Consider the following 23219-nt stretch of genomic DNA (forward strand, 5'->3'; position numbering starts at 1 on the left):
ACATTCAATAGATCGCATGAGCTATTCAATACTTGATTATAAAATAGGCTTTGCATTAGATGATTTTGCCCAACTGTAAGCTAATGTAAGTGCCCTGAGCACGTTTAAGGTAGGCTAGGCTAAGCTATAATGATCAGGAGATTAAATACATTATGTGCATTTCAACTTAGACGATATTTTCAACTTACCATGGGTTTATCAGGACATAACCATAAGTTCAGGAAGCTCTGTATATACACACTTCAACATTATCTATCTTAACATAGAAAGCTACTATTCAAATAATCAATTGCACTAAGTAAGGAGATTCCTAGTTCTCTTCTTATGGAAATTAATGGAAAAGATTTTAATTTTTTAATGCTTTAGTTTTAGTTTTGAGAGAGAGAGTGCACTCGTGAGCAAGAGCAGGGGAGGAGCAGAGAGAGAGGGAGACAATGGATCTGAAGTGGGCTCTGCGCTGACAGCAGAGAGCATGATGCAGGGCTGGAACTCACCCATCAACCAACCCCAAACGTGGGAACATGACTTGAGCTGAACTTGGACGCTTAACCGACTGAGCCACCCAGGCACCACAAAGAGATTTAAAACCTGTATCTATAAAGATGACTCCGGGCACGACAATACTTCCTAACAAAAACAGTTTAATAATCATGGAACAGTAACAGCCAAGCATTATATATTTTTAAAAAAATAGCATTTTGGTTTATATAAATATTAATGGGCACCAATCACTCATTCAAGTATTTTTTCAAACAAGACCACTTTTGTAATGTTAGTGATAGGAATTTAGACTTCAGAGTTTAAATCCCTGTCTCAGCCTTTACTATGACCTTGGGAATGTGCCTTCCTTTCTGTACTTCATCTATAAAATGCAAATAGTAACAATTCCTACCTCAAATTCCTTGTAATAACTAAATAAAATAATGTGTGCAGTGTTCCCAGTAGTTCCCAGACTTTCAAGCACTTCATGAAAGCTGTTGAGATGTGCTCTTCACACACAAACTACGTTTGGTTAATTTCACATTAAATTTGGGTTTTTAGGTTTCATCTAGGCACTTTCCTAAAATCTGAAAATAACTTGATAAGTATTGGACATCAAAAGATTTCAAGTTCCCCTTCTCTGGGAGGTTACTCCTGGCGCCCTTCAAATGAAACTTTTTCATTTCTTTATAAACCTTCACAGGAACCTGAAGCATGCTGTGCTCGCCGGCCGACTGGCCCTGTTCCATCTGTGCACGAGAAGAAAGTAACTGCATAGTTTGGCCCTGAGTTTTGGTGGCTGCTCGGTGATCATTCAGGATAGAGACAGTAAGGGCGACCATTAACCGAGCAAGCAGGATAAAAGAATCTCCCATCTTCAGCGAAAAAGAACGCGAAGGAAGGACCCAAGCGCAGCCGGCACCAACCAGCTCGCCCCACTGATCCTGAGGCCTGCCACAACCTAGAGAGCCAGGTGGATGAGCGACATCACAAGTGACGCCAAGTCATTTTCCCACGTCCCTTCCCTGCCCCCTCCAGGCCTGCCGCGGCACAAGCGCACGCGCAGCTCCACTTCCGGGCTCCGCTCCTCGCTACCCACCATGCTCTGCGGCACCGACCTGTCGCAAAGGCCGCATTTCTGTGGTGAGTGAGCGCCTCGCTTTCCGTGCGGTGCGGCGGCGACGGAGGCCCCGTGTCCTCTTCCTCCTGCCGCGGGGCCAGATCCCCTGACGGTGTCCAGCTGCGCTTAAGTCTGGCCGGTGCCACCTCTCTCCGCAATGCCCCCCAAGAAACAGGCTCAGGCCGGGGGCAGCAAAAAGGCGGAGCAGAAAAAGAAGGAGAAGATTATTGAAGTGAGTACCCACCCCCCCTCCCCCACTCATGCTGCGAGCCCTCAGGGAAGCAGCCTCCTGGTCCCCCGCTCCATGGCTCCTGCTCGCGTCTTCCGGGGCGACGTGTCTCTCTGTTTGGCTCTGTGTAGCCCACTGCCCCTTCTCCAGCCCCGTGATGAAGCTCGCTACCTCTCATCGCTATAGTGACGCTGCTGGCGCCCCCGCACCCAGCCTTTGCTTTGCTTCTCCGCCCACACGCCCGCCTTCGCCGACCCCGGTTCAAGAGGGCACCCCCACTCCAGTGCCCGCTTCAGGGATTTTGTCCTCCAGTCCTTAAAATTGAAGACGTTTCTAGGCTTGTGTTTTTAAAAAGTACGCTGAATGGGGTCGGGCTAGACTCCTTCTAGCAGGCCGGCTCAGGACGAGCTTTGTGTTCTTTTTTTTACCTAACACTTAGGAGTACTAGTTACTTCTTTCGAGCCAACAAATTACCATTTCGTGGTTTTCCGATCCATTTCTAAACTGGTACAAGTTGCATAGAGAGTGGAGGTTTCTTTAAGGTCGCAGCCCACCGATTTGTACATAGCTCTTGATGTATACGTTGTAAATTACATCGACAGTGCTTGAAGAGATTACGTTTCAATGTCACTGGCTGTGTTGTGTCGTATCTGAATTTATTATATATATTCATTTAGCGCACTGAACCTATATAGCTCTTTAATGGCAGAGAATACTGTTGACGTTCTTGAATGTGTTGTATTTGCCTTCCAACGACTGCTAGTGAGTTTCTGAAGAGAGTGAACCATCAGTGAATTTTAAGTAGTTCTTCCTGAGCTTTGGATGTAATTGGAAAAAAAAAATGACCATTTTTCTGCGTGTGGTATACCGGAATAATGGACAGTCTTTGTGGAATCGTTACTTTTTACTACAGCCCGACCAAAATGCCTGTTGGGTGTTTTGAAATGATAAGTTTATTTATAAATGTTTACTATTTTTAATATTTGGTATTTACAGCCGTGAAAAATAGCAATGAAAGCGCTCAGGGCTGCATAGTATAAACTTAATCAGTACTTGTGTTTGTTTCTTTTCACATAATTTTTAACGTTGCTGGTTTAACCTGCCTATAAAGAATTCTAGTAATCTTGGCCAAGTTCCAATTCTGAAGCAGAACCTGTATTCTAATTGCCAATTTGTACTATTTAGAACTGTGAGGAAGCAACATAGCCAGAACTTTAAAGGCAGACTGACTGTCATCTTCACATCTGTGTCTAGTATTATCGTTTTGAACAATCTGGACTACTGGCACTTAAGTAGATCCCTGGGAATGGTGATCTGCTAGCATTCAGTGCTGTGTAAACCAAGGATATTTTAGGGATGACATTTTACTTGTCAGTTTTCTTTACTGAGAATGAATTAACATGATACAAAGTGAAATTTCCTTGTAGATAAGAAATTAAATGTTACCTGACAAAGTACCTCATGTATTATTGAGCTTTAACTCTATGAAGTTATTTGTTTCATTTGTAATTGGTAGGAGTATTTTTGTTTTAAGTAATTGTGAATGAAAGTCATTGATAGTATTTATCAACTAAGAATGTCGATAATGGCTTTGTTCATCTTGTACAAGGTTATTCTTAAGGTAAAGAGGAAGCAGCCTTAGTTTCATTAATGAAGACTTAGCCAAAGAAAAAAACAAAATTAAGACAGTTGCATTCTTTCATTCTTTAACTGACAAAAAAAACCCTAACAGAGTGGTGAACTTAGCCTGTCCCCCCCACTCTCATTTATCATAAATGATGAGCACCTTTTTTAAATTTTTTTTATTTTAATGGATGTAAGGTTTTGCAGATGGAAGTGTGTTGCATGGATATTTACTACCACTTGAGAGGTACAACAATATTGTGAATTAGTGTTAAGTTTTATCATTTGTTGTAAAACTGGATTTATAGAGAAAATTCTGTTACCCAGCCTAGTTAGGAAATAATATATTCCTTTTTGTTAAATACTATAATAGGTGCCTTTTGTTTTTTTGTTTTGTTTTTTTTTTTTTAACTTTGCTAAAGCCCTAGCATGTCTTGATGGTTAGTGCATGGGGTTAAGGATAAAAATTGATTATCCGGGGGCGCCTGGGTGGCGCAGTCGGTTAAGCGTCCGACTTCAGCCAGGTCACGATCTCGCGGTCCATGAGTTCGAGCCCCGCGTCAGGCTCTGGGCTGATGGCTCGGAGCCTGGGGCCTGTTTCCGATTCTGTGTCTTCCTCTCTCTCTGCCCCTCCCCTGTTCATGCTCTGTCTCTCTCTGTCCCAAAAATAAATAAACGTTGAAAAAAAAATTAAAAAAAAAAATTGATTATCCGGAGCTAAAACTGATGTACCTCTCATCAGCAAAATGGAGTGAATTTCTGTATTACAGAGTTATATGATTCATGGGTTAAATGAGATGACATGTAAAATACCTGACATATGATACATACCCAATAAATGGCAGCTACTATTATTTATTAGTATTATAAATAAGAACTAGTTAGGAGAAATAATCAGACTTACCTATACTGTCTGTACAGGGCTTACTTTCTGTCACTTGAAATAATTTCTTTCTATTGCCTACATTTTTTCTTTCCTTCTTTAAACCTCCCAAAATTTATGAATTCATTTGGATTAATAGGTATTTTTTTCTGAAATGAGTATATCGAAAAGGTTATGGTTCTGTTAGACGTTCATGCAGTTGTCCCAAATGGCATATAGCATTTGCTTTCTTACAGCTAACATTTATTAAACTGAAGTCAGCTTTGAGAAATAAAGGGTTTGATTATGGAAAGAGAAATAATCTTTGTGTTTGGGACAAGTAAATAAAGGATATCCAGCCAAGGACTTGTAGCAGCAAGGAAGTAGTAATAAGACACCTATAGAGATGGGATCTAGATGTGTGAAGGATGGAGCAAGAGAAATGATTGGTTGCCAATGAAAAACTTAAGTCCAAATCAACTGTTGATTACTTGAAGCTAGATTAACCAGCTGCAGAATATCTGTTGTATGAATGGACAACAAAAATACATTAGACAGTAAGTACAGGGGGCGGGGGGGGGGGCGGCAGTGGGTGAACGTGACCAATTAATGAAATAAAACAATGCTAGTAGCCTCTATTTACTCTAGTGACCCAAAAGGTAGACCACAGTTATCTTGGAGCACTAGTCGGTATTGACCTGCTTTCCCAAGCCCTTCCTTTTTTCAGATATCTTGTTTAAGGAGTGGAGGCTGGCTATAAAAGAAGCATGAATATATAATAAGGTGGGAAAGGGAAGAAGGCTCAGTTTTTTTTAATGTTTATTTATTTTTGAGAGAGAGACAACACAGAGTGTGAGCAGGGGAGGAGCAGAGAGAGGGAGACACAGAATCTGAAGCAGGCTCCAGGCTCTGAGCTGTTAGCACAAAGCCCGATGCAGGACTCTAAGCCATGAACCTTGAAGTCATGACCTGAGCCAAAGTCAGATGCTTAACCAACTGAGCCACCCAGATGCCCCAGAAAGGGTTAGTTTTAAATGAAGTCTGGAGTTCACTGAATGTTAAGGCTGTGGATCCTCAGGGAGCCATCCTTTTTTAAGAAATACTACCTGTTTTCTAAACTCCTTTGTATTCAGTTTCCCAAATCTGAAACACGCACACAGACACCTACACACACTGTTCCTTCCTTATAACCTAACTTTTGGGGCCTTATTGATCCAGTGAGGACTATTTGTTTTATTTTAACCATGATTTGGATTTGATTGTAACCTCCAGTCTTCCTGTCTCATATCCCCCAGACCCCCAAATCCAGGATAATCTTCAGGTTAGTGTTTGTCCTAAATTCAAGAAAAAGGGAGAAAGTCCTTTTAAAGTATTCCAAATTATAAACCATTCTATTTTCACTAGGTGTTGTTGATATCCCAGATCAACAATGTGGTATTCAGAAAGCTTTTTTTGTACCAACCTGCACAATAACCTAATTAGGTTTCTCTGGGAAATAGTTTTTCACAGTGGGAAGAACAAAGACTTTGCTTGGAGTCAAATATACCTTGGTTCGCATGTCATCTGTGTCACTTAATAGTTAACTCTTACTGAGCCAGACATAGTTATCAATGTGTTGGAGAAAGGAGAGAAGACAGCCATCTACAAGTGATAAACTTATGCAGCTTCTTTAATTCTCTCAGTAAGATAAGTATTATTACCCTTTTTATAATTGGGGAAACAGGAACAGAGATTAAGCAATTTGCCCAAGGTTACTAAACTGGCCATTGGCAGAGCCAGGATTTCAACCCTGTAGGTCTGGCTGCAGAGTCCTTACTGTTAACCAGTGTGCTATACGACTTCTTTATAGTGAATCTTTTAACTTTCATAACAATCCTAAGAGGTTAGAGTGAGACCCACTTTATAAATAAGAAAACTGTGGCAAAGAAAGTAATTTCCCTAGTTTTGTTTGAGATTAGAACTTTGGCAGTCTGACTCCAGAACTCATAAATCGTCACACTATACAGTCTGACTTAAGAAGAATTATTGAAGATTTCTGAGCTTCAGTATCCACATTTACGGAGTGAGATAATAGTACATCATAGAATCGTTAAGAGGATTCAGTAAAATAATATTGAGGTGTTTAGGTTTCATGAATGCTAAATGGATGTGTCCCCTGTCTCCGTGGAAAAATAATTTCTGAGCTCCAACCTAATTAGAGACTTTAAAAACACAACTCATTCATTATCTCTTAGGCTGGTTAATTAGGTGCTAAAGCAGTGTAATTAAACCTGAAAAACTGTTTTTCTTCAGGGATCTGGAGCTTATATACCTCCACCAGAATCTGTTGTCATGAGTACTTCTTTCTAGCTGGTCAAGTCCCCTTAGAGGACTTTAGTCTTTCCTAAATCTTTATATGTCAGTATCTGCCTTGATATTTGGCCTTGTTTATTCATAGTTTGTTCATTTTCTGTTGTTAACGTTTGGGGCATGGTTTGAACTCCAGTTATGCTTTTCTCTGGCGAGGCATATGTAGATGCTGTTGCACTTTTGATACTGATTTCTTTTTATCTAGGGTTTTCCATCTTCCCTGCCCCCCATGAGAGCTCACTTTTTGTAAAAGGAAAGTATGGCATTTCACACTAGTTGATGTATGTCCTCACCTCTCTTCATATGTCACGTTATACTTGACCATCTTTTCTTCTTACTGAATTGAATGTTAAATTTTCTTACCTAAAAACAAGGAAAACCAGCCATTAAAAAACTCAATTTCAGCTTGTATGTACCTTCTTTTTAAAAAAAAATTTTTTTTTAATTTTTTTTTATTTTTGCGACAATGCAAGAGACAGAGTGCAAGCTGCGGAGAGCAGGTAGAGAGAGACACAGAATCTGAAGCGGGCTCCAGGCTCTGAGCTGTCAGCACAGAGCCCAATGCGAGGCTTGAACTCAAGAACCGTGAGATCATGACCTGAGCCGAAGTTGGACACTTAACCAATTGAGCCACTCAGGCTCCCCACCTTCTATCTTTTTTTTATATACACATAGGTTATAGAAAATTCATGTAGAATTTTGTAATATGGGATATTAAAACACGAGAATAGAAATTTAAGTAGGGGAAAGTGAGATTTTGATATATGGATGGATATAGATGTGATGAATGAATAAAAAGAGAACTTTGTAGAGCTAAACCCCTCTTCATCTTGTAGTCTTAAGAACATTGATCTATTTTATTGATTCTGAGATTCTGCAAAGTTATGTTGTGTTGGAATGTCTTCACATACTAATCCTATCAATACTGTTGTTCTTTTCCAACTTGTCCACATAGGTATTCTTTACCTATAATACTTTCTTCCTATTATCTTGTCCCTTTCCTCAGAAATAATACCAAAATAAAGGCTTAAAATAGTCCATTTATTTCAGACTAAATTCCTCTCAGAGGGTCTCAGGTCCCTTTCAAAAGTAAAGACCTTTTTGCCTCTTCTTCCTTTTTCAAACCCACCCATAATCGAGAATGAGAAAGAGATGCAAACTCCATTTTAAAATTAAACATCTAGGGGTACCTGGGTGGCTCAATTGTTTAAGTGTTCAACTTTGGCTCAGGTCACGATCCTCATGGCTTGTGAGTTCAGGTCTGCTTCGGGCTCTCTGCCCTGAGTGTAGAGCCTGCTTGAGATCCTGTGTCTCCCTCTCTCTCTCTGCCCCTTCCCCACTTGCATGCGCTTTCTCACTCTCTCTCTCTCTAAAAAATAAACACTAAAACAAATTAAACTTCTGTTTCAACCTCAACCTACAAAGTTTGGTAGTGTATGGATAAGTGGGTAACTGGCTCAGTAGAACAGAGCATTCAGGCCTGAGTGCCACCTAGGATTGTGTCATTAAGAACCAAGTGGATTTGCTCTGCAGAATTCTGGAAAAACTCAATAATGGGAGGCACTGGTTAATGCAGAAGATGAGAGGCTGGAAACTGAGGGTTACAAGTCTTAGAAGTAGCTGATGGTTCTTATCTACGAAGACTAAGCCAGATAATTTTCCCAATGAGAAATCAGGGGTGGAATAAATCAAGAAGCCTCTGTTTCTGGAACTCTAGGCACAAAGGAGGTGGAGGGGAGAGTAGGAGTGGGGGTGGTTAAAATATGAGACTGAAAGGAGTCTGTGCAGTGAAATGAGCTAAGAGACACTCTCTCTCACCTGCTCTCTTCTCAAGATCTTTAGTCAGGCTTAATGCACTCCTAGGCAGAGGATCCTTCTGAGAAACAGAAAAGCCATTTAAAAAAAACAAAAAAAGACTTCAGATACCAGTATTTGGTGATTTCCTGACAGCCTTGCCACCCATTCATCTAAGGATGGAACCCACACAGCAAGCCTCCTGTATTAGTTTCCTAGGGCTGCTGTAACAAATTGCCACAAACTGGGTGACTTAAAACAACAGAAACTTATTTTCTCACAGATGTGGAAGCTAGAAGTCTAAAATCAAGGTGTAAACAGGGTCATACTCCCTCTCAAAGCTCTAGGAAAACATCTTTTCTTGGGTCTTCCAAGATTCTGGTGGTTTCTGGCACTCCATGGCATTCCTTAGCTTATACCTACTCAAATACACACTCAGACTTGTAGAGTGGCTTCTGAATGTTTTTGTACTAAATGCTTATGAATAGATAGCCAAAGATCATTAGTGCCTTGCACATAATAAGCATTCCATATGTGATAGCTGCTATCATATTAATAGCTTTCACAAATTACTATATTAATATTCCAAATTTAAATAAGGTATCGCTTTTAGTTAGGTATACCTCAATTTTAGTATTTCCATATTAACAACAGCTAAGAATGTGTACGTTTCAGTAATTTGAGTTCTATAAATTTAACTGTTTTGAAGGTCTCCTGGCTGGCTCAGCATGCAACTCTTGATTGTGGGGTTGTTAGTTTGAGCCCCACATTGGGTGTAGAGATTACTAAAAATAAACTTAAAAAAAGTTGTTTTGAAAAGATAACTTACTAAAACAGAACAAAACAGTGCAGAACTTAATGTATCTTATACAGTATTTCCCAAAATGTGTTCAGCACTACATAATCCTGTAGGATACTCTGAGAAGAATGCATTCTGAGGTAAAATAAGATGTGGAATTGCTCCTAACTATATCCCTTCTGGTAAAGGCTCTAAGATATTGTACGCTTAAGAATTAAAAATACTGTTAACCAAGCATTTTCCTAAACTTGCTTGACTGTAGGTCATCTTGTCATGTATCACAATTCTGCACATCCAGAATTTATATTCAGAAACAGACTTTGGAAAAAGCATCATAGAGTAACAGGTTTAGTAATGATAAGTATGTATTAAATTGTAAAGAATCCTGGGTCATATGTTGCCTTGACTTGATGTTTTAGCGTTTTGCATGTCTATATAGCATAAGAAGGAATAGTTTTCTTACCAATAATTAAATGAAAGAATGACTTTTAGATATGACTGAAAAAAAAACAGATAAAAAATAATATAAATTGCTAAGTTATTTCTGTACTCTTTTTCATTCAGGATAAAACTTTTGGTCTAAAGAATAAGAAAGGAGCAAAGCAACAGAAATTTATCAAGGCTGTCACTCACCAAGTTAAGTTTGGTCAACAAAATCCACGTCAGGTAAATAACTTAAATTTCTGCATTTTCTTCATATGAATGTAATAAGGCGTCTGTTACAGATAAAAGTATTTGGCATGGTAATTGTATTTCAAAATGTAATCCTCCTCTAAAACTTTTCTGCATCTTCCCTTTGTTACTCAGCAATACCTCTTAGATATTCCTCCAAGCCATTTTGATATAGCTCTAATTTATTCTAATGGCTGCGTACTGTTCTAGGATGTGGATGTACTATATCCATCTGTTTCAACTATTTATAAATGATCTCTTTGTTTCCAGCGTTTTGACACTAAGAACAATTCTGCAATAAGTATCCTTGTACATGTGTTCTTATAGACATTTGTGCTTTTTTTCCTGTGGCGTAAATTATCTATGACACATTTAGATCAAGGGAAATGGATTTCATTTTTTCTTCCAAAGGAAATGGATTTCTAATTTAATAAATTATGTCCCTTTCTGTAGAGATTGTAATACTTCACATTTTCATTTTCAGTACATGAGTTATAGATACTAAAGTTCTTTTTAAGGTTTTCCAATCTGGTAAGTATAAAATGAGATCTCATTTTTACTTTGTTTCCCTCACTACTAGGAGTTTGAGTATCTTTTGGTTTGGTTTGGTATGTTTTTGTTTTGTTTGAGTATCTTTTCATATGGTTGTTGACTGTCTGGGTTTGTACTTTTCTGACTTGTCTATTCATATCCTTTACTTTTCTGGATGTCTTTTTCTTGTCATTTATGAGAGACATTTTATGTCTGCATTACAGATAATTTGTGATGTTTCTATTATATCTGCTATACAACAATTTTTACTTTTTGTATTGTTAGATATGTCTAGATTTTTTAAATAATCTGCACTATTAGATCATGTATGTTTTCTTACAGTCTATAATTTGTCATAAATTTTTATGTCACAAAGTTAATTTTCTTTCAAATGAATAGGCACTCCCCCCGTTCATGCTCTGTCTCTCTCTGTCCCAAAAATAAACGTTGAAAAAAAAAAAAAATTAAAAAAAAAAAAAATGAATAGGCACTCATACCAGCATCATTTACCACTGAATTGAGATACTACTATTGACATATAGTAAAGTCTCAAATATGTTAGGATCCATTTCTGGATTTTCTTTTATGTTCTATTTATTATATGTCCATAAACTAGTGTCACATTGATTTTGATTCTTGTGGCCTACTAACATATTCTATTAGATATTAAAGGGAGTCCTTTCCCCCAGATGTTACTCCTTTTATATTTTTCTTGGCTACCTTAGGCATTTATTCTTCATACGATTTTGAAATAATTTTATCTATTGGCAGTGCATTCAAAAAAAGTCCCTTTTCTTCAAGTTATTTAAATCTTTCACTTTCTTGAATTTAAGATTTTACAGACCTGCATCTTTACTTTTAAAATGTACTTTTTTCACCACTCTGTCCTTTTTCTTAACTTTTGGAAATACTTTTCTTTTCATCTGTGATATCAGAATATATATTTGTGATCCCAGTCTGAAACAAATTTCTGTCACTCAGATTATCTCTTTAAGTTAGTGCCTCCAACATAGAGACACAGCCAAAAACTATTAATCTTCCATGGTGCTAATTTAGTAGCCTGGTTTAATAAAAACTCATGCTGAGATCTTGGAGTCAGATCAATTTGGGTATGAATTCCCCTATCTTTGTTATATGATCTCAAGTTATTTAGCAACACTGGTCTTAATGTGTACAGTGGAAGGGCACTTACCCTTGTAAGGTTCCTATGGTGGTTAAATGAGAACATAACATAAATCTTCTGGTGTAATACAGGTGTGTGGAAATAATTCACTTTTCTTCCCTTATCCCTTTTTTCAATCCTATTCTGCTCTCCATATTTTCACTTGTGGGAAGTATATTGACTGGTAATTTTATATTTCATAGACCTGAGAAAGTCATAACATTTGTGGTGGTGGTAATTGGGATTTGTAGTACATTCAGGATTATATTTTTTGATAATTTCTTGGGTACCTGGGCTTTTATCTGTGAAATGAGCAGCAGTCCTGCTGTTAGAGCCAGGCAGTAGGCACCCTACTGTAGGCCTTGTGTTGCAGAGGATGACCCTACTCTTTCGCCTCCAGACATAGCTCTCCCACAGGCAAGGAGTCAGTGAGGTCAAGGGAATTTGTACCATCTCTCTCCACAATAGTTCAGGGCCTGCAGAGGTCATGTTACCCATGTTTATCTTAGAGTATCCTGTGCTGCCAAGTAGCACATATGCCTGAAGTAGTCAAAGGTAGGGTATGTGTTCACTTCAGTGACACATGTATGACAAAAGAAAGGTGTGTGCTAGGAGTGTGGACAGAGCCTGAATCCACACCATATCCTACCCCATACCTTCCACCTTCATGCACTCACATGATGGGATGAAATTCAGGGTGGGAAGAGGAGGAGGAGGAAGGCGTTGACTGCTGCTTTACTGCCATGCTCCAGTGTAGAACTCCATGGAACCTGAGCATTTTAAATTTGAACCTGTCCTTCCAGGTCACAAGGTATATTTCTTAAACAGGTATAAACCATACTTTGTTTAGCATTAGCTTGATTTCTAACTCACAAACATTCTAACTTACAAAAATGGTTTATGAAGCCTCCGTTGTACTCTTGCTCTAGGCCCCATAAATGTTAGACATGTGCCTAGTGAGCAAAAGATATTTTCATTAAGATAAAATGACTTAAATTTTTTCTTTTTAAAAAATGGTTTACAATTTTTCTGTTTAAACACATCCCATCACATCATCGAAGTCAGGATTTGGGATGTCTTTAACGTAGCATTTAGTCATTCCCTTCCTAAAATTTCTTCCATGAATACTTCTTTGTGCTGGATTTCTATCTATTTCTTTGATGTTTCTTGGACCCTTTTGTAGGCTTTTTAAGGTTCTGTTGCCTCATTTAATATTGGTATTCTTCAGGGAACTGTGCTCTTGTCACTTTTTTTTCCTTGTCACTTCTTCATGCTGTCCTATCTCATATACCCTAAAGTTTTAATTATCTATAAGCTGTTTCTAAAATTTTTATTTTAAAGCAGACCCTCTCTCCAGATACCAAGATCCATGTCCACTTGCCTTCTGAGTATTAGCTCTATCCAGATGCTCTGTAAGCATCTCGTACTCAGTATGTCTAAAACTGAGCTCATCTCTAATTTCTACCCTGAAACCTGTTCCTCTTGTATTCCCTGTCTTGTTTAACAGCACTAACCATAAATGTAATAATTCTAGACTCCACCCTCTAGCTTGCATTTTATATCTAGTCAGTCACTTAGTAGTGTCAGTTCTGCCTCTTTAAGAGCTCTCTCTCTCACTTCTCTCATCTTTTCTGCATCCTTGCTACTAATGTCTATGTTAAGCTCTTGTGTTTTCTTGCCTACAGCAGTTGCATTAGCCTCCTAATTTTCCTTGCCATTCTTTGGCTCCTTCTAGTCCACTTTTCACACAGTTGCCATTGTGATCTTTATAAAACACAGTCTGATTATGTCATTGACTTACTTTAAGCCTTTGAATTTTCCCTGTCACCTACTGATACAGTCCAAACTTTTCATTGATGTTTCTCATACCCTGTTCCTTCTGGTCCCTGTATCTTTGCATTGGCTGGCTCTCTCTGCATTCCTTTCCTTGCTCATCAGAAGAATTCATCCATAAAGTATTAGCTCAGTCTGATTTTTATAGGCATGTAGGTAGGCATTCCTTGTTCCCAGAGAACCACATATTATATTATAGTTGTTGACATGTCTGTCTTCCCACTAAATTCTGAGCTTCTTTAAATAAGCATCTTTATCTTTTCATCTTTGTATTCCCTGTCATCTAACATAGGACCTGACATATAAATATTTGGATGAATCCTCTAATCATATTAGGTATGTAAATCGTGTGCCTGGGACTGTGTCATATGTCATATTTGTTTTGTTTAATCTCCCACATTGACCTAGCTCAGTGTTTTCCCACAAGGGTACTGTAGGTATTTTGGGTGGTACAGTTCTTTATTGCGTGGGACTGCGCATTTCCTAATGTTGGCATTTCTGATCTTCAAAACGCACCCACATGTTTCTGGGGAGTGGGTGGTTGTCATAAGAAAACCCCAGGTGAGAACCATTTACTAAAAAAGCTGGGCATGTAGCAAATGCTTAATAAATGCTTATTGCTGTAAGCTTTTGAATATGCTTTTTACTTGGCATGGTACCATTTATAAATTTTTTTAAAAGTCAACTGATATAAAATCTCGCAGTTTCGTTTAAAAGTTTAACCACACTATTTAATATATACGAAAAGCCATTGTAACACTGATACTAAGAGGTAAGGACTATGTACGTGTACATGCGTGAATGTTTTGTTATAATGTACTATTGTATAGTGAAAACAATTTTATTATATGAAATCAAATTACATATTATACCTGGGAATATTATAGGTAGCACAAAGTGAGGCTGAAAAGAAGTTGAAGAAAGATGACAAGAAGAAAGAATTGCAAGAACTAAATGAGCTGTTCAAACCTGTAGTTGCTGCTCAAAAAATAAGTAAAGGTAAACTTTAAATGTGAGGGTATTATTTTTATCAAATAATATCAAATATCAATATCAATAATATCAAATATTCATAGTTAAAAACTCTTAATTTATTTTATGAATACACAGACAAAAAAAAAAATAGCAGAAACAGACCCATAAATTACAGAGAACAAACTGATGGTTGCTAGAGGGAAAGGGACTAGGGGGCGATGGGCAAAAGGGTGAAGGGGAGTGGGAGGTACAGGCTTCCATTTATGGAATGAATAAGTCATGGAGATAACAGGTACAACATAGGGAGTGTAGTCAGTGGTATTGTAATGGTGTTGCATGGTGACAGATGGCAGCTATACTTGTGGTGAGCATAGCATACAGACTTGTCAAATCACTGGGTTGTACTCCTGAAATGTCTATTTTCTTCAGATTATAAGCTGATGTGTCTGCTATGGAAATGATCCTTCCTTTGTCAAAATCTGTATCAGTGACTTTTTTATGAGTCCTTTGTTTATCTGCTCAGCTATGTGATTGTACAACTATAACTCCAGCTGCTAGCCCCCCATTTAAGGCAAAATTAAGGATTAGACAGTCCACTAATTGATTTATAATATCCATTCTTTGGTGGTGGCCAAGGCAAACCTATGGTTCTATAAATTGTAAGTTCTAAACTCTTGGCAGTATACCTCCATGTATATTTCTCTTTTGCCTCTGCTTCATTGACTCCAACTAGACAATGACTGTGGAATGTGTAGGAGTTTGTTTGGTTTCCCACCCCTGGAAATAAGAGTAAGAACGGTAAGAATAAAAGAAACAAATACAGATATGAAATGCTGTAGAAGGGACTTTAAAGAAATGTCTTAACAGTCACTTGTAAGTGGTATTTTCCTCTCACATCAGTGAATAGAAAAATAACCAGTTCACCAACAGTAATTATATCTCAGAAGCTATACTTTGTGATCTGGCAGATTGTAATACAAATATCGTGTGCCATTTGACATAGGTGCAGATCCCAAGTCTGTGGTGTGTGCATTTTTTAAGCAAGGACAGTGTACTAAAGGAGATAAATGTAAGTTCTCTCATGACTTGACTCTGGAGAGAAAGTGTGAGAAGCGAAGTGTTTACATTGATGCAAGAGATGAAGAACTTGAAAAAGGTATTTTTTAAAGACCTTTTCTTAAAACTATCTTTTGGTTGTTACCAAGATATTTAGTACTTGAAGAATATTTTGGTCTTTATGAGGGTTGTGTTTGTATAGATAGATAGATAGATAGATAGATAGATAGATAGATAGATAGATAGATAAAATTGTTTTCCATAAAGCCTGAATTTATAGCATTATGTCCTTGATTAAATGAATTTTGAATTTTTCTCACCCTCTCTTCCAGTACCACCTTCTTACTTGTCTAAACTACGTAGGATTTTGGTGAATAATTTCATAACACTGTTTATTCCTACCTATGGCATAATTTAAAGAAAATGTGTTAGGTCATAAGTCTTATGATACAGTTTTCCTGTTTAAGGAGATATGCAATATGTTTTGGAAACAGATAAAATTATAGTATTTAGTTTTCATATTTCTTTTTATTTAGATACTATGGATAATTGGGATGAGAAAAAACTGGAAGAAGTAGTGAACAAGAAGCACGGTGAGGCGGAAAAGAAAAAACCAAAAACTCAAATAGTATGTCCTTTTCTTGAATTGAGTTGCTGTGATATTTATCATTAGGGAGAATTATGTGGCAAGGTATTTGCTGCCATTTTCTACTGGATTATTTTTTAAATTATTGGATCTTTTGATAAAGATAAAGTGCATCAAGCTTTGTTTTTGGAATTTACAAGTGTAAGTTATATAAAATTAGATTCTTAATTCAAAAGTAACCTTTGAAAACCATGTGACTAAAGTCTTCAAATACCATTTTTTAAGGTGATTTTACTTTCTATCAAATATGGATGAATACAATTACATATTCAGATAAGAATTCTTTCCTTATTTTTTTGTGCAAAATGAATGGAAGGAGAATCGATAAACACTCTGTTTTAGTGGTAGGTAGACTTTAAATCAAGAAGGTTGAAAATATTGTGACATTATGAATTGCAAAATGAGCTTTGGGTAGGTAATGGCTCTAGTATTCCAGGAAATGTACTTTTAAAAATCGGTGCCTGTTTCTCAGACCTTCCATTCATGTCCATATATTTATCTGTAGGGAGGTTATGGTGAAAAACTGTGGTGTGCTAGAAAATTTCTGAATACTAGTTTAACTTATATCTGTTGTATTTTTTCGGAAAAAGAGTATTGTTTGTTAGTCAGTTTTTCTTATTTCTGAAGTTTATTACATGAGGCTTCAATACAGTTGTATCCTTTGTTGTTCCTTTTGTACCTTGCTTCCTTTCTTCATAGATGTGAGAAATTGACTATAATTTCAAATAATTCAAATAATGTATCATTACTGCACGTAATTAGTTTTTAAGAAGGATCAAGCCAAAACAAAATCATTGGTTTTAGTTTTTTATAACCATTTATATTTTTTCACTTCTTTAAAAATCAGACTGGGTGTATATTTACAAAGGCTAAACTGAGACATGTCCTTTTGTATAATACAGAATTTGGAACAGCGTTGAAAATTTTATGTAGATCCTCTCTAAAGGGAGTTTGCCATTGTATTAAGAATTTTAAGATTATATGTACATTTCTGCACAAAGTGTGCTCTGTACGTAAGTGAGTAGCATAAGGATGTGAATCAGAATGTACTTGTTCCATAAACTTCAGCATTTACCTTGGAAATGGACTACGCTGAGCCACTACTGGTGAATATTATTGTCTCTATAGGTGTGCAAGCATTTCCTTGAAGCTATTGAAAACAACAAATATGGCTGGTTTTGGGTATGCCCTGGAGGTGGTGATATTTGCATGTATCGTCATGCACTTCCTCCTGGATTTGTATTGAAAAAAGATAAAAAAAAAGAAGAGAAAGAAGATGAAATTTCATTAGAAGATCTAATTGAAAGAGAGGTAACTAGAATTTTCTCATGCTATGAAACTAAAGCAGTATTTATTGGGAAATTATAATATTTACCACTTGGGGGCATTAGCATGTTATGAAAGGGGAAAAAAAATGACCTTTTCCCAAAGTTGCCTTACTTTTTATTTAGTTTTTTTTGTATGTCTAAAATGTAAACCTAGCCATAATCGTTAGCCCATCATGACATTAATTTGGGGATTATAAAATAACTTCTAATGCTATTGGCTTATCAAATAAATTCTTTCTGTAAGATTGATATACTAGTATATTCATTAAAATAATATTCAGATTGAACTTGAAGTTTTAGATGTTTTTCCTGAGGTCTTATTCTTTAGCTATTTTACTAATCAAACGTGTTAAAGGAGACAACTTCTACAGTTTTTCAGTTCATGTTTTTTCATCATTCCTGGACTCAAAGCACTCACTCTGTTGATAGAGGGGAATATGTCTCATTGAAGAGAATCTTCCGCTATTCATTTCTGGCTCAGCACAAAAGAGGTTTACTCCATGAAATAGTAGACACGGCTACTGAGTTAGATATGGCTTTTGGGAGTGACAGGAAAATGTTGAGATTATTGGAAATTCTAGATTTAGGGTTGGATATTTCAAATTATGTCCAGTTTTCCCTTTTTTTTGGATAACCTAAATATGTTGTATAAATGTCTAAGGTTGGGATTATATATATTTGTTCTTAAATGGTCATATTGTTTAGTGTCTCAACGGAGGCAATATGCTATAATAGAAAATACAGACTTCAGAGTCAGGTATATTTGAGAATGTTTGTATCCTAGTTCTACAACATATTAGCTGTTAACCTTTGGTAAATTTCCAATCTCTTTCTGTTCGCTTATTTGTGGGGATCAATGTGGTAGCATATGTGTATAAAGCATTCAGTACCAAATACCTGGCAGATGGTCAGCAAGTATTATTTTTCCATACATTTATTACTTGATTATTGGCTCTGAGGAGATGGTGTTTTTGCTTAGTTTTTTTCCTCATCTCCTGAGGAACACAAATGAAACCTGGGTATTGTCATAGTGTTTTTCATATTTTTTTGTTTTCATCAGTTAATTTACATTACAATTTCTCCTGACAAGTTTTCCTCACTTTCAATTTTGAAAAGAAATCCAGCTCAGGATAATATATTTTACTGCATTTAGAAATGTTTGTTTTTCTGGGGCACCTGGGTGGCTCAGTCGGCTGAGCATCCAGCTCTTGATTTCAGCTTAGGTCATGATCTTAGAGTTTGTGAGATCGAGCCCTGCATCGGACTCTGTGTTTACAGCATGGAGCCTCCTTGAGATTCTGTCTTCCTCTCTTTGTTCCTCCCTCGCCCGCACGCACGTTTGTGCTTTCTCAAAATAAACATTAAAAAAAATAAACATTAAGTTTCTCAAAATAAACATTAAAAAAATGTCTCTCTGGACACTCGTTTTGCTCATTGCTACATAAAATGAAAATGAATCAATTTATTCTAAATTTGATGTCTTAACAGTCACAGGTAAAGACTTACTTGCATTAAGAGAAAACTCTTAAATACTATTAAAGGTGATTTGGTGGGGGGAAAAAAACAACTCTTTTCTCTTTGCAGCGTTCTGCCCTAGGTCCAAATGTTACCAAAATCACTCTAGAATCTTTTCTTGCATGGAAGAAAAGAAAAAGACAAGAAAAGATTGATAAACTTGAGCAAGATATGGAAAGAAGAAAAGCAGACTTCAAAGCAGGGAAAGCATTAGTGGTATGTCCCAAACTCACCCGAATAGATTCTTTATTCTTTCTTTCATTTTATAATTTCTGTGCCATGCAAAATTTATTGTAACTTAATCATGTGTATGTCTGAAATCAGTAACCAAGAAATGTTTGAAATTTGCCCTGAGTTGATATGTTTGTGTACCTGAATAGATTAGTGGTCGTGAAGTGTTTGAATTTCGTCCTGAACTGGTTGATGATGATGATGAGGAAGCAGATGATACCCGTTACACCCAGGGAACAGGTGGTGATGAGGTAAGAGGAAGCTTTGGCACTTCTGCTCATGTTGATGGAGAGAGCCGATAGAAAGTAACAAAATAACATGGTTAAGAGTAGCAACACTGGGACATTGGTTCAGATCGACTCTAACCTGAGAAATTACCTATACTATAGGTCTCCACACTCTTCTATAATAGAGACATGCAAGGTACTTGTGAGAATTAAATGGATTAGTAAAATTATAATTCTTAATAAATTAGAACAGTGACTGGTATAGTTAAGTACCTGTATGTATTAGCTGTAAAAAGTATGTGTTTTATTTTCCCTCTAAAAGAAAAAAAAGATTTGTTTGTTTTCTAATATTTTATACTGAAAAAGAAAGTACAGAGTAGGAAGCAGGAGACAACAGCAGAATCATTTAGTTATAGGTAAACGTAGCTGACTATTCATTCTTGGTATGGTATAAAATTCTGACTTCTGTCTTTGAGTTGAAAATAAAAACATCATATTCTATATGTCAGAGGAAGAAGCTTGAAATATGGCATTGCTTTTCTTTTTCTCAAGTTTAGAAAAAGGAATGAATTTTGACAGTTGTCAGTCATTTGTTTTCACTTGGCATTAGCAAAAATTTTGTTTCACTAAGATAAATGTCAGAGGTAAAAGGCAAGTAATTTATGAAAACTGTCCTCCTAAGTAACAACTTTCTTTTCTGTGTTTTTAAGGTTGATGATTCAGTGAGTGTAAATGACATAGATTTAAGCCTGTATATCCCAAGAGATGTAGATGAGACAGGTATTACTGTAGCCAGTCTTGAAAGATTCAGCACATATACTTCAGAAAAGGATGGTAAGTATGCTAATTTGTGTGTAATTTGAAGAACTAGGATTTTGTCTAAAGAGGGAAGGGGGTAGTTTAGACCACACTGGCAAACTTGGATGCCTGCAGGGACCAGACTGGCAACATAAATGTGTGGTTTGACTGTATATAGAAATAGTGAATAGTGGAAGCTGTAGAAATGGGTGACTGGGTGGATATTGAAGCCATTAACTGAAACTAGAAGGGGACAGAAATGAGTTTGGAGATGTAGGTAATCAGTTTGGGATCTCATGATACGAGAACATTCTAGAACACACTGCAGACCTCAGTGTTCTGGAGTAGTCAAAAGAGGGAAAGCTTAGGAAAGACACTGAGAAGGACAGAGGAAAATTAAGAAAGAAGTTTTAGAAAAATCAAGTAGGATGAGAACTGGAAATAATTCTTCAGTTGCTGTTAGGGAAGAAGTTGTAGGAACAGGGTACCAGTTTTCATCAGGACTGTGATGATAAGAGGAATGAGGAGAAAAATAAGCACATATGTAATAGTGCCATGACTGAAGAGTTTGAAGAGAAGTGAAAGTTCAGCATGGTTAGTATGAGAGAAAAAGGTAGGAAGAATACTAATCAAGGCAAAGGTTGAGAGAGCAAAACTAAAACTTATTTTTACAATAAAGGAATACAAGTTATAACTTGAAAAACTGGCTTGCCTTCCTGAGATCCAAGTGCTGTAAGACAATATTGTCTTAATGCCAGTATGGAGACCGATTTGCTCCTTTTACAAGTAGGACTTTGGTGACAGTAGGTATGATTGTAAGAACTTCCAAGGCTATAATCCCTAAGATTTTTGTGATCAGAGATGTTTGAAATAGCTAAAATCTACATTAGGCTATTAAAAATTAAAGACTGCATTTTTGTTTTCTCAGTCTTTTCGAGCCTGTAAGGAAAAGTAGCTGCATAGCCCTAGTCTAGGTTCTTTTTTCACAGCTTGATGACAGGATGAAATGATTTTGGATTCACATGTATTTGCACCATTACAACTAGTGTGATTTAACTACTGTTACCCCAACCAAAAGCTAAGTAGCTGCTTAAAACATTTTTTGATTCCATAATTATTCAAATAAAATATGTGGAAGTTGACCGTTTAAAACCTAATTGCTAGGTCAGGTAGGAAACAAAATTGTATAAGGTAAATCTTGTTCTCAAATGTATAGACTGTTAAGCAGTTAAATGTCTATAGTACAAGACATACCTTACACTAGGTCTAGGTAATTGTCACAAATAAGCTTAGAAAAAGAAAGATCAGTTCTTGGTGGAATAATCTTAGGGAAGGCTTTCATGAAAAAAGGAAAAGAAATGTAGTATCAAGTCTGTGACTATCAATTGCTAATGGAATAGTGTTTTTTGTTTCTGGGCCTTATTGATTTCAATATTTATTTTTAGAAAACAAATTAAGTGAAGCTTCCGGAGGTAGGGCTGAAAATGGTGAAAGAAGTGATTTGGAAGAGGACAACGAAGGGGAGGGACAGGAAAATGGAGCCATTGATGCTGTTCCTGTTGATGAAAATCTTTTTACTGGGGAAGATTTGGATGAACTAGAAGAAGAATTAAACACACTTGATTTAGAAGAATGACACCAAACAAGTCTGAAAAAATTAAGCCAGCTCGGCATGAGTTGAAATTGACTACAGTAATTTTTTTCCACCTAGAATTCTTCAACAGGATGTTTATTTCCCATGCTGATTCTGGAGGGCTTACTCTCCTCCCAAAAAGGAATATTCTCCCTACGTCTTGTCTTCTGACTTTGGCTACATCTCATAGTAAGTTCAGAGTAGTTCATGATAAATTGAAAATATAATGGTCATTGCAGAAAATGATTGTTGTAACTGTCCATTCAAGTAGGAAGTGTAACTGCTTTTCCAGCTTTTGATTTTCATTGGGCATGTATTATAAGAACAACATAAATTTAAATTTAAAATACCTTTCATTTAATGCAGTTTTTAATGAGTGATTTCATTTTCTTTGTATTTATATGTTTTAAAGACTGCCTTTAAAATATGAGCACTGTATTTCATAAAGGAAACTGCAGATGCAGATTCAGTATTGTATATCTTGGGACAATTAGATGAACATATAAAAGGAAACTTCTTTAACCTGACAGAATCAGCTGCAATGCCCTGTGTTAAACTGTTTTAAATGTTTCCCTCTTCTTTTTTGCCAATAAAGTTGTAAATAAAGACCATCATACATTAAAATCCAAATATGGTCCTTTTTTTTTTTTAAGTTTTTATATGAATATTTTTTTAAAACCTGTAGCTTAAGGATTTTAATTAAATATTATCTCTTATAGTTACCACAGAAGGAACAGACATTTAAGGATTCTCTTAACTGGATATGGAACTGTGTACAATACTGACAGTACTACTATGAGTTTAGTAAACTGTTATGAATTTGGCCTTAAGAAGAGACTGTAGGTAATGCTACAGGCAAGTCTAATTTCCTGAATTGATAGATACCAGCCTAATTAAATATCACCCTACAGTTGAACTAAAAACTGCTTAGCATCATTGTGGAGATGGCTGATATTATAGTAGTATATACTGAAGTTTGATTACTATGAAAGCATGTAAACAAATCCACCAAAAAACTGAGCTGAGGGTCTTTGTCATTGAGTTCCCATGAAAAATTAGGGTGATACATTTAAAATAATTTTTTTTGATGTTTATTTTTGAGAGACAGAGTGTGAGTGGGGGGAGGAGCAGAGAGACAGGGAGACACAGAATCTGAAGCAGGTTCCAGGCTCTGAGCTGTCAGCACAGAGCCCTATGCAGGGCTCAAACCCACAAACCATGAGATCATGACCTGAGCCGAAGTTGAACCACCCAGGCGCCCCAAGGGTGATACATTTTAAATGGACATAATTTGCAAATGACAGATTTGTACTAGTTAACACCTTTCTGTCACTTTATTTTCAAATATTAATACAG

General features: G+C 36.7%; 1 protein-coding gene across 1 annotated transcript; it reads left to right on the top strand.

The window, feature by feature from the left end:
* The first annotated feature begins 1605 nt into the window (after positions 1 to 1605).
* Positions 1606 to 22493, top strand: ZC3H15 (zinc finger CCCH-type containing 15). Its single transcript, XM_030325734.2, has 10 exons — positions 1606 to 1832; positions 9821 to 9922; positions 14342 to 14453; positions 15433 to 15585; positions 16022 to 16113; positions 17260 to 17442; positions 19044 to 19190; positions 19355 to 19456; positions 20143 to 20266; positions 21676 to 22493. Exons 1-10 carry the CDS (start codon positions 1758 to 1760, stop codon positions 21864 to 21866), a joined length of 1281 nt encoding a protein of 426 aa, XP_030181594.1. The 5' UTR covers positions 1606 to 1757; the 3' UTR covers positions 21867 to 22493.
* Positions 22494 to 23219: the final 726 nt, after the last annotated feature.

The sequence above is a fragment of the Lynx canadensis genome, chromosome C1, assembly GCF_007474595.2.
Source record: "Lynx canadensis isolate LIC74 chromosome C1, mLynCan4.pri.v2, whole genome shotgun sequence".
NCBI classification, from domain to species: Eukaryota; Metazoa; Chordata; class Mammalia; order Carnivora; family Felidae; genus Lynx; species Lynx canadensis.